Source organism: Cryptotermes secundus, unplaced genomic scaffold (assembly GCF_002891405.2).
Source record: "Cryptotermes secundus unplaced genomic scaffold, Csec_1.0 scaffold1323, whole genome shotgun sequence".
NCBI lineage: Eukaryota > Metazoa > Arthropoda > Insecta > Blattodea > Kalotermitidae > Cryptotermes > Cryptotermes secundus.
In genome coordinates, this window is record NW_019727122.1 from 218,687 (window position 1) to 233,059 (window position 14,373).

Genomic DNA, 14,373 nt, shown 5'->3' on the forward strand with positions numbered 1-14,373 from the left:
GTATGAAGCAAACAGAGGGAAGTATGGAGGAATAGATTTTTCAAGTGCCCAGTAGATCTATGAACTGATATTAGATATATTTCCTATAAAAAGTAACATCTTTAACTAATTAGAAAGCTACAGTTATATTCACATTCCTCGAAGACAAACCAGACTGATGAATGTGAAAACTATCATAAATAATAACATAACTGAACAAGTAAATAGTTAGGTCAGTTCAGTTTAGTTAGTTACAGAATACATTAATGGAGAAGAATGTCTTTTAACCATAACTGCATTATTTCCATAGTCTAACAACTCCAAAAGGTGTTTCAGGATTATGACCATTAAAGATTTAATTAAGACTTTTTCTTTTATTTTCTAGATGGTAGGCTTACTGTTAGTCCACTCTTTAAGTAGCATTAACAATTAAGCAAACTGATACTGACTTACCAGTCACTGAGTACATTAATGTCCTTTGGCTGTTCTAGGAGATATTTGTAGAAATTAATGCACAAATAATCTTGAAAAGTATACTGCAGCAAACATCCTTTACAGCTTTATTGATAAACCTGTCACCAAAGAAAATATTCTTTCAACATCAGTATTATGAAAGGGAATTAAAAAGAAAAATTCTATCTTAAGCAACTGGGAAGGACAGTCTACGTTACAGCTCTTTTAGAAATTATTCAACCCACTTGTCACTAACTGATGCACTTTTTAAATCTTCATTGTTCTCAGCACTTGGCACAAAAGCCTTTAGGTTGCAGAAATGGTGAAAACATTTGCCATCATCCACTTTCATATCATCTCTATTATTTTATGGTTGTCTGAACATTGCTAAATGAAAGGGCATCATTTAATTTATCCAATGAGAACAGTCAAATTCAATAAATGACACTGTCCATTTCAGCAGATACTCAAAACACACCTTGTATACAGAACTGGCTTCCCTGACAAGATCAGACTCTTTCTCCAGTCCTTCACTTTACTTATGATCTCTTGTGTTTTCAAGGAAAGGAAACCTTCTAGACATGCTAACTGCTCTAAGAACAATAACCATTTATTGTTATAGTTTTACGTGGGTGTCTCAGCGAACATCGACATCCTACAGTTTCTTTCTGTCTTAGAGGACTGCCTGAGCACAGTATTACAAAATGCCAACAAATATCTGCAAATGTAAAATTAAATTAGTGCAAATAATTATAACATGATAGTCACAGTTCCTGCACTGTTGCATGTGCAGACATAAACCAATGCAATAGTATATCAGAAATACCGCTTATGATGATCATGATTTCAAAATAAACCAATGCAATAGTATATCAGAAATACCGCTTATGATGATCATGATTTCAAAAACAAATTGCGGGTTGTGGGTTCATACCTCATCCCGAACATCTGCTAACAGGTCAGACTATTCGTGGTTTCCTTCAGTCCCTCCAAGAAAAAGCATGGATAATACTTCATATTATTTTCACGAAGAGTTGACTCAGACTCTAACAGAAATGAATAGGTACTAGGATCATTTGTGGGCCTAATGGGCGACTGTCGAATTAGACTGACAACCTCACCGCCATCTGTGAACCGATTGTCTAGAAAATGTAGGAGCCTTGACGTCTCGCAACCCTATGGGTCTCCACAACTTGTTACAGGGAAGCTTTACCTTTTCTACAGTCAATTTCAGTTGTTACATCACTCACTAGCACTCCAAAAATAATGTTCATAAACGTACAGCTTTTGTGAATTGTGAAGATGTCAAAATTTTAGGTCTGTAATGAATGAAGTTTTATTGAAATTATTGATATAACAGAAAAACGCCAGGACATTAAAAACCACGTTTAAAAGGACGCCATATCCAGGAAAAAAGAGGATGTCTGGTCACCCTAGGTATGTTCCTCTGACACGATAATAACGATATACCAGACTACACGGCGTCACGTCCCAGAAGGCTATAATCTTCACTTCTGTATTGTTGCCCTGTTCTAGATTGCTTACATGTTATTAATTCTATTGCTCTTCACTATTGTAAGATGGTAAAATGGCTGACTGTGCAGTGAACATACATATATTGATATCTGTGGTAAAATTTATCTGCGCAGAATCAGCAGATAACCTCATTTCATTGGGTTCTTCTGGCCTCAAACGTCAAGAGAATAAGTTTTGTTATATATTGTAGAGCAGCTCTACTCATATCAGAATTTACCTTTGTTTTTTATGAGAAAACAATTCCTGGCCGATTTAATTGTCCACTCAGTTCTCTTCATACTGAACCATTCTTGGTATAATATGGACATAGAAGTATGCAGTTATGTAACAGGTATCACTGTGAATGAGCTTTCAGCTGAAAAATCTAAGCCACCCCCCACCACTGACCTGGCTATAAACTGCAAAACACCTCTTGTGTGACCACAATGCACTCTGAAGAGATATTTTTTAAGGAGAGCAACTCATTTCTGTAACAACACAAATATAAATACATGAAAGAAGCAAAACTTATGCTTTGTTTGAGGAACATGAACAATGCAGTTAAGTTCCCTCTGCTCACCCGGTGTCATCATGACAGTTGTCACCTCTCACTTCATGCACACATGTACCATTGTAACTGCAGAGAAACGTAATTTTACTTCAAAGTTCATATGATTTACAAAATACCTACAAATAATATGAAATAATGTAACACTGATCCATGCTGTATTATAAATTATTACAACAAACATTTATGATCCACTCTTCACAAAACCGCTATCAATATTTGGTGTTGCTTTCTAGACAATCTTTGGTTCATACATGATCTCTATATTGTCCACTAGCTTTGATTCAGAAGTTGGCATTAACAGATATTGTCATATTAATATTGTAATTTTTTCAATAAAATATTTAAAGTTCAAATTAACAAAATTTGATATTTTATATAGTGACTAATTTGCATATTCAGAATCAAGCAATAGTTTTACACCTCTCTCTCTTTCTCTCTCATGCTAGGAGATTTTATGAGAGTAATAAATACCAGAAATTCTTTGAAGTTCATGAGCATAGAGAGTTACATACCCATATAATTTCAAACACAACACTTCTGAGGTAAAATTAATTAGTTTTAGGCTGTTACATATCAAATACATTGTTGCATAGTCATTTCAGAAGAGTATGTACCTATAGTTTTGATGCAATTCACATTAATGCTGAGAATTGATATAGAATTGCAATATCCAAGTCAACATTGGAAGTATTTACTGTGACACTTTTATAGAGAAAGATGTAAGATTTTCTAGTGCATTTATGATCTCATGCAAATTTCAAAAGAAACATTTAAGATGCCTCAAGATCAGAGATTACAAGTGGCAGGAAAGTTTATGAATATCAGTTTCATTTTGTGTTGCATTGGAACATGTCTGAAGTGCCAGACTTATGTATCAGAAATCAAACTGTAGGTTCAAAGAAAATATTAACCAATCATACTCTGTGAGGAAGTGCAAAAGGGTCCACACAGAGAAGCATGTCTGGGAATTTCACATTTACTTTATTTAACAAGAGGAACTATTATTTCCATGCAAACCATATTATAGACAGTTCTAGAGGTAATGACAACTTACTGTAATATGTCATTCTCTATTACTGTAGGAAATATGCAGCGTTTCACCTACTGAATTGAATTGAATTTATTTGCATTTCATAAATCCTAAGCAGGTTAATACCTCTTGATATAGAACAAGACAAAAGAATATGACAAGTCTTAGGGGAACCTTTTAAGGCTACCAGTTATGAAACAAATATTTACATCAGTTTCATAATATTGTATTGTGAGTATATGTGAAGTATTTGATCACTTTCAATTTGTCCTGTTCGTATGTTAGTTTCAGGCATGACCAAGAATGCAGTTGTAAACTTAATGCAGAACAGTTTCAACCAACAGTCTGATATATTTTCTTTCAGTATTTATTTAAAAATATAGTTTAATAGAACAGATTTGGAAGCTGGTCAGAAGCAATGCTACACCTAACAATACTCATCTTGACAGATGGACAGTTTTTCTATTAGTATATAATGGAGACACAGAAGAAGATTCAACATACCAAAACATACATTTCATCACCCATGTATATCATGTTTTAGAAGAATGTTATCACTCAGCACTGATCAGTGGGCAACATAGCACAATATATAGTTATGAAAACCTTCCTTTGCTTGACAACCAGTTTTGTTGTTTTGTTGTCTGGAAAACAGCACCACAAGGTCACCCAATTTCTAACTAATATGTATTTCATCCATAATGTGAATTCGCAAAATGTACTTACAAAGGCACCTATTGTATTAAATTTGCTGAGAGAACCACAGAACCTACTTTGATGTTCCTCTGTTAATCAGTAGAAGCACAAAAATTTGCAACTTCTCCATTTATTTTAAGCAAAATGTGTGAAGTATATGACAAGGTAATATACTTTATACAAACAGCATTATAATATGATGTTGGCCGCACCATAGCTCAAGCGGTTAGTCACTGGCTTCCCACCGCGGCGGCCCTGGTTCAATCCCGGGTCTGGTCAAGTGGGATTTGTGGTGGACAAAGTGGCACTGGGGCAGGCTTTCTCTGAGGACTTCGGTTTCCCCTGCCAATCTTCATTCCACCAACTGCTCCACAATCACCCTCACTTATCATCTGGGGCTGGTACAATAGGCCAGAAGTGGCCACAGTACAAGGGACTTAGTCCCACCCCACTAGCAATAAAAAAAACTAGCATGATGTTAAGAGTTTCTTATTTTTTCAGGCTTTCATTTATAAACTTACTCCAATCCCACTTTGCAGTCTCCAGAAATTAAAGATTGGAAAGATGACCTCTTATAGGCAACATCCAGCCAAAGCTACGACAGGTGTCCTGGGTTAAATTTTGAAGTCTTGCAATGATATTCATGTTTACAGAATTGAGTATTTGATGCATTCTTCAATTTAGAAAGACTGTTGACACAAAACTTAACATTCATAGAGATCTTATTTCTATGCTTGAACCAATTCAAAGTTCCAGGTCATCATGGCAGCCAGAATGTTTCTGCTACTACTGGTGCATGGTCCACCAAAAATTAGAAGGAAAATGATTTTTTTCCCTCCCTTTATCTTCTGCCCTCTTTTCTCCCTTATTGCCTTCCCATCCGCTTTATTAGTCCATCCTGTCATCATTCCTACCTTCCTCACTCTCCCCCATGTTAAAACAGTTCCATTTCTCTGCCCCTTTCATACTTTCATCTACAGTCCTCATTTCTGTGTATTCATTCAAAATTCCTAATTTGTTCATCTCTTCATCATTTCTGTGCCTGTATCCCAGCAATAGCAGAAGATATTTTACTTTCACTTCACTTTACTTTACTTGCTCACTCTTTAGATTCTGTTCTTCTGGTTTTAACACCTTGTAGTCTAGTAAGTGGTTGCCAACGTTTTAGAGAAGGCTACTGCTGCCATCTTCAGGGTAGAAAATGGAGGCTGCATGTTTCTCATGTATATATTTTTTTGTAATCGTCTACCAGACTACATGGTTTCAAGACTCAGAAGATCACAATCTAAATCTCCAGTGCCTGTGAAAACCTCAAATGTTTATATTTCCTACTCTCCTGTCAGGAGGCAAATATTCAACTGTACTTTAGTTTGGTGCAAGCATTTCACAAAAATGGAAGGGGAGAGAGTCACAAACTTGTGGCATATCTTTTTGGGATATACATTACTTTGTTGTGGCCAGTTTTTACCCTGCAAAAGTAGATAAAACTGATAAAGTATTCTTCCACACAATTTTCACACAGTGATAAACAACATATTTAAGAGTGGGAGAATGATAAGATATGTGATCATTATGTTTAACTTGTCATTATTTTTAATATGCTGGAAGTTGCTAGCCACGACAGGGCTAAGACTACATCACCTTCACTACCAATGTGAATGTAAACATTTCCTGAGAATGAAAATGCACATCAGGTAAGTTGTATAACACTGACTACAAACAGGTCTATGAGTGATCATTTCACTTAGCAAACCAAGGATGCCGAACATCACATGCAGTCAAAACAACTGTTTTTGAAGATCTTATGTTTCCTCCTTGTTTCATTTTCCTCACCTGACTGTCATCATTCAGGAAATGCTTAAATCAGTACAGGCATTCAGCTCGGACATATCCAAGTTCTGTACAACTGTCAGTAAACTGGCTCTCAGTTTGTGCTAGCAAGTCATTCTCTTATCTCTTACTCATGCAAGGAAACTTAGAATATAGAGACCAGTTTCAGTTGTTGAAAAAAGTGTGAGAGGGGGGGGGACAGGCAGACAGACAGACAGACAGACAAAATCATTTCATCACAGATCAACATAGTTAAGTACTTTATAAAAATGGAATCCTCCATGCCTTGTATCTGAATCTGAATGGTGATCTTTATGCTAACTTTCCTTTATATATATATATATTAGTTTCAAAAGTCATTCTTATATTTTCTATCGTTTTAAAAAACACTGTTAAAAAAGCAAAGACAGAGCAAAATGAACATCCTGCAGCCACAGAACTTGAACCTCTGCCGCACCGCATGCTGTTCCCATCGACTCTGCTCTGTAAGCGGTACCAGAAGCTATTCTCATCATGACTCAGGACTACTGTCCGATATGGACACACAACTAATTATTTGTCTGTCAGTTATATGAAATTCTTATATAGCATCCAAAGAAGAATGCTGTTCATATATCACTACTAGAGGATTTATGATTTCAGTCTCCACAAAATCGATAATTCATAAATTAATAATTACAAAGTGGTCTGATTTAATACAACAGTTTGTGATGTGACTATTGCACTGTGGCTTTGCCTCAGAGACAATGCAGATCCATGTGACATTCCCAGCACTAGAAGAGGTTGTGTGCTGAAACCTCTCATGTTATGGGGGACAAAGTTGCTCGTGTCCGTGACATTCCTTAAGTCATACGTGTCCCCTGGGTCATGCAAAATGAGCAACACACCTGGCAAAGCTTCCCAAAAGAAGAAGTCAAAAAAGAAATGGTCAGAAATAGGAAAACTTTGGGAAATTAACAGCAAGAAACCCAGAAAAGTAGCTGTTGCAAATTTTTGATTGAATACAGGACATGACTGCCTTGCAGCATATCTTTGTAAGATAGGAATATATAACACAGAAGAATGTACACTGTGCAACGTGCCAGGATCATCTATGGCAGGCATGTCCAACTTCAAACAGGTTGTGATCGACTTTTTAGTGTCAAAACTTCCCGTAACCTACCAACCCCTCCTATGGTCGTACCTCGCTTTAAGCAAAAATACTGGTAAAAATAACATGACACATGATGTTTGTTGTAGAGCAACATACATTGAAAGTACAGACTACTTTAATACGTATTTTCCTTTCAAAATCTGAATATGATCATATTATACACGCTTTTCACGTATAATTTCCTTATGGGCCTATGAGATCGATAAAAATCGTCCCGCGATCGACATGTTGGGCATGACTGATCTATGGGAAAAGAATGCCTTCTTCAAATGTCCTTATCTTAACAAGGAGGTGCAACAAAGCAAGAACTTGAGTGCTCTCTATTGGGAAGCAAGAAGCAAAATGGGTTGAATGGTCCCAAATGCAGCCATTGGAAACCAGTCAACCAACCTTTCATGTTATAAATTTACTGGACTGATGTTAAAAGGAGAAAAATATTTTAAGCAAATATCAGTGACTTATAATTCAATATAAAAATCTTATTTCATTCAGTTTCATCCACATTTGCCCATCTTAAAAGGTTCGGCTTCCGAATACGGAACATTGAATATAAACTTCCCTTATACGAGATAAATGAGAAAATTAGGCTGAGTTGTTCAGGTATTTCCTGCATTGTTATGTCTAAGTGTTGAGAATAGCTTCTGGCCTGCAACTCAAACAACACAAAAATATTATATATTTTAGTCTGAGGATGTGACCACCATATTACTGACTAAGGTATAAAACACACAAATTTCAGTTAAGATGTACTAAAATGCATTTTTCATGCCTGACATACCTCTCAGAAAATGACTATCTCAAAGTAAACCTTCTTTTTCACTGTTGCTGTGTAAATTGTATTTCCTTGTCAAGGATTCAAAGTATGGTTACACAGTTAACTGTCTACAATATCATATTATGATGTGAAAGAATGCTCAAGGGGCAAAAATATTTATAAAAAGAGCACCTTTTAGCACATCAGTGTAAAAGAAACCACAGTTTCTAAAGCCATATAGCACCAGCAGCAAATTCATTACAGCCCCCTATTTCACCACAGCTAAGCCAATAGAATCTTGCTGACATGACATGAATTTCAATAGATGTGGAATTGGAAGAGAGCAGAGTAGTGGGGACAGAGTCTTAACACTATGTGACCTCATGTTCTAGGCTGATGTCAATGGTCTGCACGCGACTGCTGTCCCGAGGCACCAGCTCCAGTTTCTCTGGTTCCGCATCTGGCATGATGATGCACATGAAGCTCTTTCCTGTTATGGCATCTCGCGGATACACTGTGACTGGCGCGAAACGTTCAGTTGACCCTTCTACATAGGCACATAACCGCTTGTACACGTCAGGGAAGTGCCGCCGCAAACTAACGCCCCTTTGACGCAGATGCCTCTGGATATTAGTGAAGCTAATCTCACGGGCCCGCTGTGGTGCCATCTGGCCTTGACAACCAGGCAGGGAAGTGAGGATCAACGTCTCAGGATTTTCAGAGTCCCTGGTGATGTTGCATGGTGAGACCCTCCTCTGAGGGCCACTAGTGGCTTGAGGAGGTGCTATGGGCATCAAGGAACGGCATAGACGCAGCTTGGCACACCTTGACACAAGTTGTCGTTCCCACTTTACAGCACCTGAGGTCGGCACTTCACTTACTACACACACTGCCACATAAAGCACAAAGCGGGTGTCTGGTTTGTACGATTTACACAGCCGCAGCAGCTCTGAATACAGATCAGCACCCATCTCACCAGGCAGCAAGTCGGCCCAGCACACAAAGGCAGGTTCCCCCAGATCAGCAAACCCATTAGCAACAAAACGTTCAGCAAGCTCGGGGCTGGAAAAGAAGCTCTTGACAGCTCCACGACCCTGGGCAAGGTAACCCCGTCTGGCGAGTAAGGAGAGGTGGCGCAAAGTGGCAGGATCCTCGCGAGCAGTTGCCAGCACCTGTCGGCATAACGCACCAACACGGGAGTGCAGACACGTCTTGCGGTGACGCTCCCAATGTGCCCGACGACACTCCCTGGAACAGTACACGTGTGAGCAATTGTGACACGTCTTGAATGTCCTCCGTGCCTCAGCAACACTGGCAGTCCGTCCACACTTGGAGTACCGGCATCGCACCACAGAAGAGTCATCAGGCTTTGGCTGCTGCTGCTGCTGCTGTTGTTGCTGGCCCCCACTGCAGTAAGTGGTCATGTCAAAGGAGACTCGCCTGCTGCTGCCACTTGGCCGAGGTGTGCTGCCTTCACTCCTCCGGCGAAGAGTGTCAGACACATAGTACGGAGGCGGGTCTGGAACGGCAGGCTGATCATCACTAGCTGACCCTGTGGGCACCGCCCGCGTCCATCACACAAGTGCACTTGTGGTGTGCCAATCTTACTCAACCTTCTAGGATGAATATGAAAAGCACACACTTTATCTTGACCTCTGGCTCCCTCAATCTGCACAACAAATTTTAATAACTCTTGCAGAAAGGTATCGCGATGGCTTGTAAGATAACTTCTAATTCAAATGGCAGATGTCAAGCTTGGAAATAAATTTCTTGGATGTAAACTATGAGACATGACATTTTAGACATAATTAAAACACATCCGATAATATTAAAGTAACTGTATCAAGGTCATATCCTTCCTGATAGCAGAGTAATGGCCACAGTTTTAAATGTAAGGCTCTTTATGAAGAAGCATTAATCAGAACAGAAAATAACTGTAGCTTTTATTGTTAATAAAGATTATCACAATTGACTAATTTAAGCTTACCATGTAGCAAATTTACATGTTCTTTACTGCACATATTTTGTGGCAGAGAAACTTAGCATTCCTATGTATAATCGCGACATTACTAATGGAAGTCCCCATCTATTTTAAAATGATCTAGCTGTAATGTCAGAACATTGCAAAGACACATCAGTGACTGACAACAGTTTGTTATATAAACACTTATGTTCATCGTTTTCAAAAAGTTTCTACGAGGGGAAGTCAATAATTATCTGCAATGCAGTTGTATTTGTGTTTCTGTTGGCAGCACTGTCATTTTGCGCAGCATCGCCATGCGCGGTTTCCTTGTCATTATTTCTGCGCAAGTTTGATGTCGCTAGGTCAGTTCCATCGTCGCTGCCTTGCCGTTGTTCATGGCTGCTCTGCTTTCTGTTTGCACCAAAGAAGAGCAACGCTCAGTGATCCGGTTTTATGGTCAGAAGGTGTATCAGGGGCCGCAATCCATCAAAGACTTTCAGCACAATACGGGAACAGTGTTTTGCCGCAATGGAGTGTCTATGAATGGATTGAAAAATTAAAAAATGGTCGCACAAGTGTTATGCATGAGGAAGGAGCCGGACGACCATCCATGGCCACAAATGAGGACAACATTGAGCGTGCACGTGACATGGTTCTGTTAGACAGATGAGTGACTATTGATGAAGTGGCAAATTGTCTGCAAATTAGTCATGGTTCTGCCTACGAAATCATCCAGAACAGACCTGGGTTTCATAAAGTCTGTGCAAGATGGGTCCCAAAACAACTCACAGTGTTGCATAAACAAATGTGCTTGGGCATCTGCCAACAACATTTGGATCGCTATGGTAACAAACGTGACGTCTTCTTAGACAGAATCATCACTGATGACGAAACATGGATCCATCATTGTGAGCCGGAGAGTAAATGGCAGAGTATGGAATGGAAACATCCACAATCGCCCAGCAAGAAAAAGTTCAAAAGCCAACCATCCGCAGGAAAACTGATGCTTACAGTTTTTGGGACTCACAAGGCCCAGTACTGGAACATTATCAGGAGAGGGGCACAACAATAAACAGTGCTCATTACAGTGAGATGCTTACTGACAGGCTAAAGCCTGCAATTTGAAGCAAACGCTGAGGATTACTGTTGAAAGGTGTTGTGTTGTTGCATGACAATGCCCGTCCACATTCTGCTGCCCACACTGCTGAAACCCTCCAGAAACTCAAGTTTGATGTAATGGCTCATCCACTGTATAGTCCTGATCTCGCCCCTTCTGACTACCACTTGTTTGGTCCACTCGAAGGGGCATTAAGGGGCCGTCGATTCACCTCGGACCAAGAAGTGAAGGAAGCGGTGCATACGTGGCTTGCTGCTCAGCTGAAAACCTTTTCTGAGGGCATCAGGAAGCTTGTGCAATGATGGACCAAGTGCGTTGAAAAGCAAGGGGACTATGTTGAAAAATGATGTCAATGTAAGTTTCCTATTTGTATTGAAATAAAATTTATAGCTACACTGCAGATAATTATAATAATTATTAATAATAATAATTAATGATTATTGACTTACCTACACATATGAATAAGATTGCAAACTTTACCAACTGTTTCTTCTGCCTCCAAACCAGTACTTCATAAAAATATATCCAAAGGAAACAAGGAGAACACTCTACACAATAAGAGGAACAACGGGGCAGTGTAGGTGGTTGAGGCACTATGTTACAAGCTGGAAGGTTGCTTGCTCAATTCCTGAGGAGGTGACTGGATGTTTCAGTTGACCTAATCCTTCCAGCTGGACTATGGCCCTGGGATCGACTCAGTCTCTAACAGAATGTTTCTACACACAGATTGTTTTAAATACTTGTTTAATACATTTTTAAATCACTATAAAGACACAATCACTTAATCTGTGCATATAGAGCTGATTAACAAAAGGGAAAGAAGCACACCAATTTTTTTGCTTTATTGTAACACAGTGATAAGTACAATATATGGATCCATATCAGAGCCATAATTCAGCAGTATAGGTTTGCTGATGTAAAACCCGATGATGGTTCCATGAGCCAAAACATTTTGCGACACTGTACGACCAATAAACTCAGTTATGCACAGTGAAATGTGAGTGAGTTGTTTGGTATATTGTTTTGTTGGACAGGAAAACAACACTCGTATATAGTAATAACACAAAACAGGATGCATTTCTTAGAGATTACAGGGCCAGATTTTTTTAAAACTGGAGAATAAAAAATAGCATTATACAAATAATATTGTCCAATAGCATATTTGGTTGAGGCACTATGTCACAAGCTGGAAGGTCATGGGTTTGAGTCACGATGATGAGGTGACTGAATTTTTCAATTCACCTAATCCTTCTAACCGCACTATGGCCCTGGGGTCGACTCAGCCTCTAACAGAAATGAGAACCAGAAATCTTCCGGGGGGGGCGGGTAAATGTGTGAGCCTCGACATCTGACAACCCTATAGGTGTCCATGGCCTGTTACGGGGATAGTTTTACTTCCTTTTTGTTACTTTTCTCATGGGGTGAGACTGAGTCCACTTGGTGCTGAGGCCGCTGTCTAGACTACTGTACCGGCCCTAGAAGACTGATGATGGAGATGATGATGATCGTGGAGCAATCTGTGGAATGCGAATTGGCAGGGAAAACCGAAATATTTACAGAAAACCTGCCCAAATGCCACTTTGTCCACAAATCCCACATGACCTGACCCGGGCTCGAACCCAGGTAGCTGTCTGAGCTATGGCACTGCCTTAGCTTTAGTCTTAACAGCTAACTCCATTGTGAGATAAGAGATGTAACTAAACTGGTATGATACAGAATGATTAAACTTAACATAACAAAATCTAGTTAGGAGTATTTTGTAACTGCTCATGAATGAAAGAACAAATGCACTAGATCCTGTTTGTTGTGTTCAATGTAATGTAAACAGTGCATCGGCAGCAATAAACGAATGGTTAATTCGCCCCCCCCCCCTCCTCCCATGAATCTCATGGGGGTGTTGAAACTTACAGGGTCCTCGTACCTGCCAGGTCTGAGCGCAGGTCCCCACAGCTGCGACGCTGATTGTGGTGCTGATGGGACTGCGGCGGCGGGGGCGGTGGAGGCGGTTGCGAGGGGCGGCAGTGACCTGGGCTGGCAGAACCTGCGCCTGGGCTGGGGGAGCGAGATGTGGGGGGAAGTCCTAGAAGCGAATCCAGCACATCCTCTAGAGTCGTGGAGCCAGGACTGGGTCTGTTCCTCAGCTCGGAATGCTGCATGTGAGGCTCCTCTGGCCCTAGAACAGCACGGCCTTCAGATCTATGGGCAAGGCTGCGAAGCACTTGATAATAAGAAAAGCATGAATAAACAGTAGGTTTAACTGAATTCATATGTATAGGCATCTGAACCTAAGAGAAAGTTAATGGTAAGGTGTTAAGCAGAATTACATCCAAATTTCCTGGCAAAATGTAACCACATGCTAAGGCAAGGAATGATGTAAAAAGATAATCAAAAAGGTAAAGCTGTCCCTGTAAGAGGCTGTGGAGGCCGATGGGGGTGTGAGAGTTCGAGGTACCCACATTTTCTAGACAATCGGCTCACAGATGGCAGTGAGGTTGTCAGCCTTACGCGCCGGCCACCCTTTACCCCCCAGGAAGATTCCTGGTACTCATTTCTGTTAGAGGCTAAGCCAACCCCAGGGCCATAGTGCGGCTGGAAGGATTAGGTCAACTGAAAAATCCAATGACCTCATCGGGACTTGAGCCCGCGACCTTCCGGCTTGTAGCGTAGTGCCCCAACCAACAACGCTATTGCATGCTACTGTAGTATTGAGAAGCGCGTGAAGAATTTATCAAGGTGTTAGTCTGCGATATAAAGGGACAAAAATGTCGACTGTAAATACAAAGACTCAGTTCTGCCTGTCACACTGGATAATATGTCAAGGCAATATAACAATATCTTCTAGGTCATGATACCTTCAGAAAATATATTTGGAATGTTTCATGCAAGTTTAGTGCTGTTAGAATCCCTCACGTCTGAAATTATAGCAAATAATTCAGTCCACTTAATTCTGATGGCTACTTCCTGCCGGCAATCATTGGGTTAGTTGGTCAGGCTCAAAAGTCAAGTGGCAGTTGTCCACACGATTGTTATATCAGCGAAGCGAAAACAGGATGACCAACTTACCCACTCACACACACACACACATTCCTCAGTTGGACTACATTTTTCAGAACAGGCAAGGATTTGCTGAAAATAACAAAAACAGTAAAATTAAAGTTGCAAATATTAGATGTATTTCAGAGAAAACGCTGTGTATTTAAAATTAACAGTAATGAAATTAAGGAATGGATGTCTGAATTCGTCACTCATCAAGTAATATGTTTCATTATTCCCCTCTTAAATGCAAAAAGGTAAAAGGTAAAGGCATCCTTG

General features: G+C 39.9%; 1 protein-coding gene across 2 annotated transcripts in view; it reads right to left on the minus strand.

Moving 5' to 3' along the window:
• Positions 1 to 7,393: 7,393 nt before the first annotated feature.
• The window catches only part of LOC111864544, a 203,096-nt gene continuing 196,116 nt past the window's right edge, over positions 7,394 to 14,373 (minus strand). For both annotated transcript variants that reach the window (XM_023851862.2, XM_033751478.1), the window contains 2 exons: positions 12,983 to 13,234; positions 7,394 to 9,533 (listed from right to left, as the gene is read on the minus strand). In XM_023851862.2, the coding sequence (XP_023707630.1) occupies positions 8,353 to 9,533; positions 12,983 to 13,234 (1,433 nt within the window). In that variant the 3' untranslated portion in view covers positions 7,394 to 8,352. The remainder of the gene's footprint in view (positions 9,534 to 12,982; positions 13,235 to 14,373) is intronic.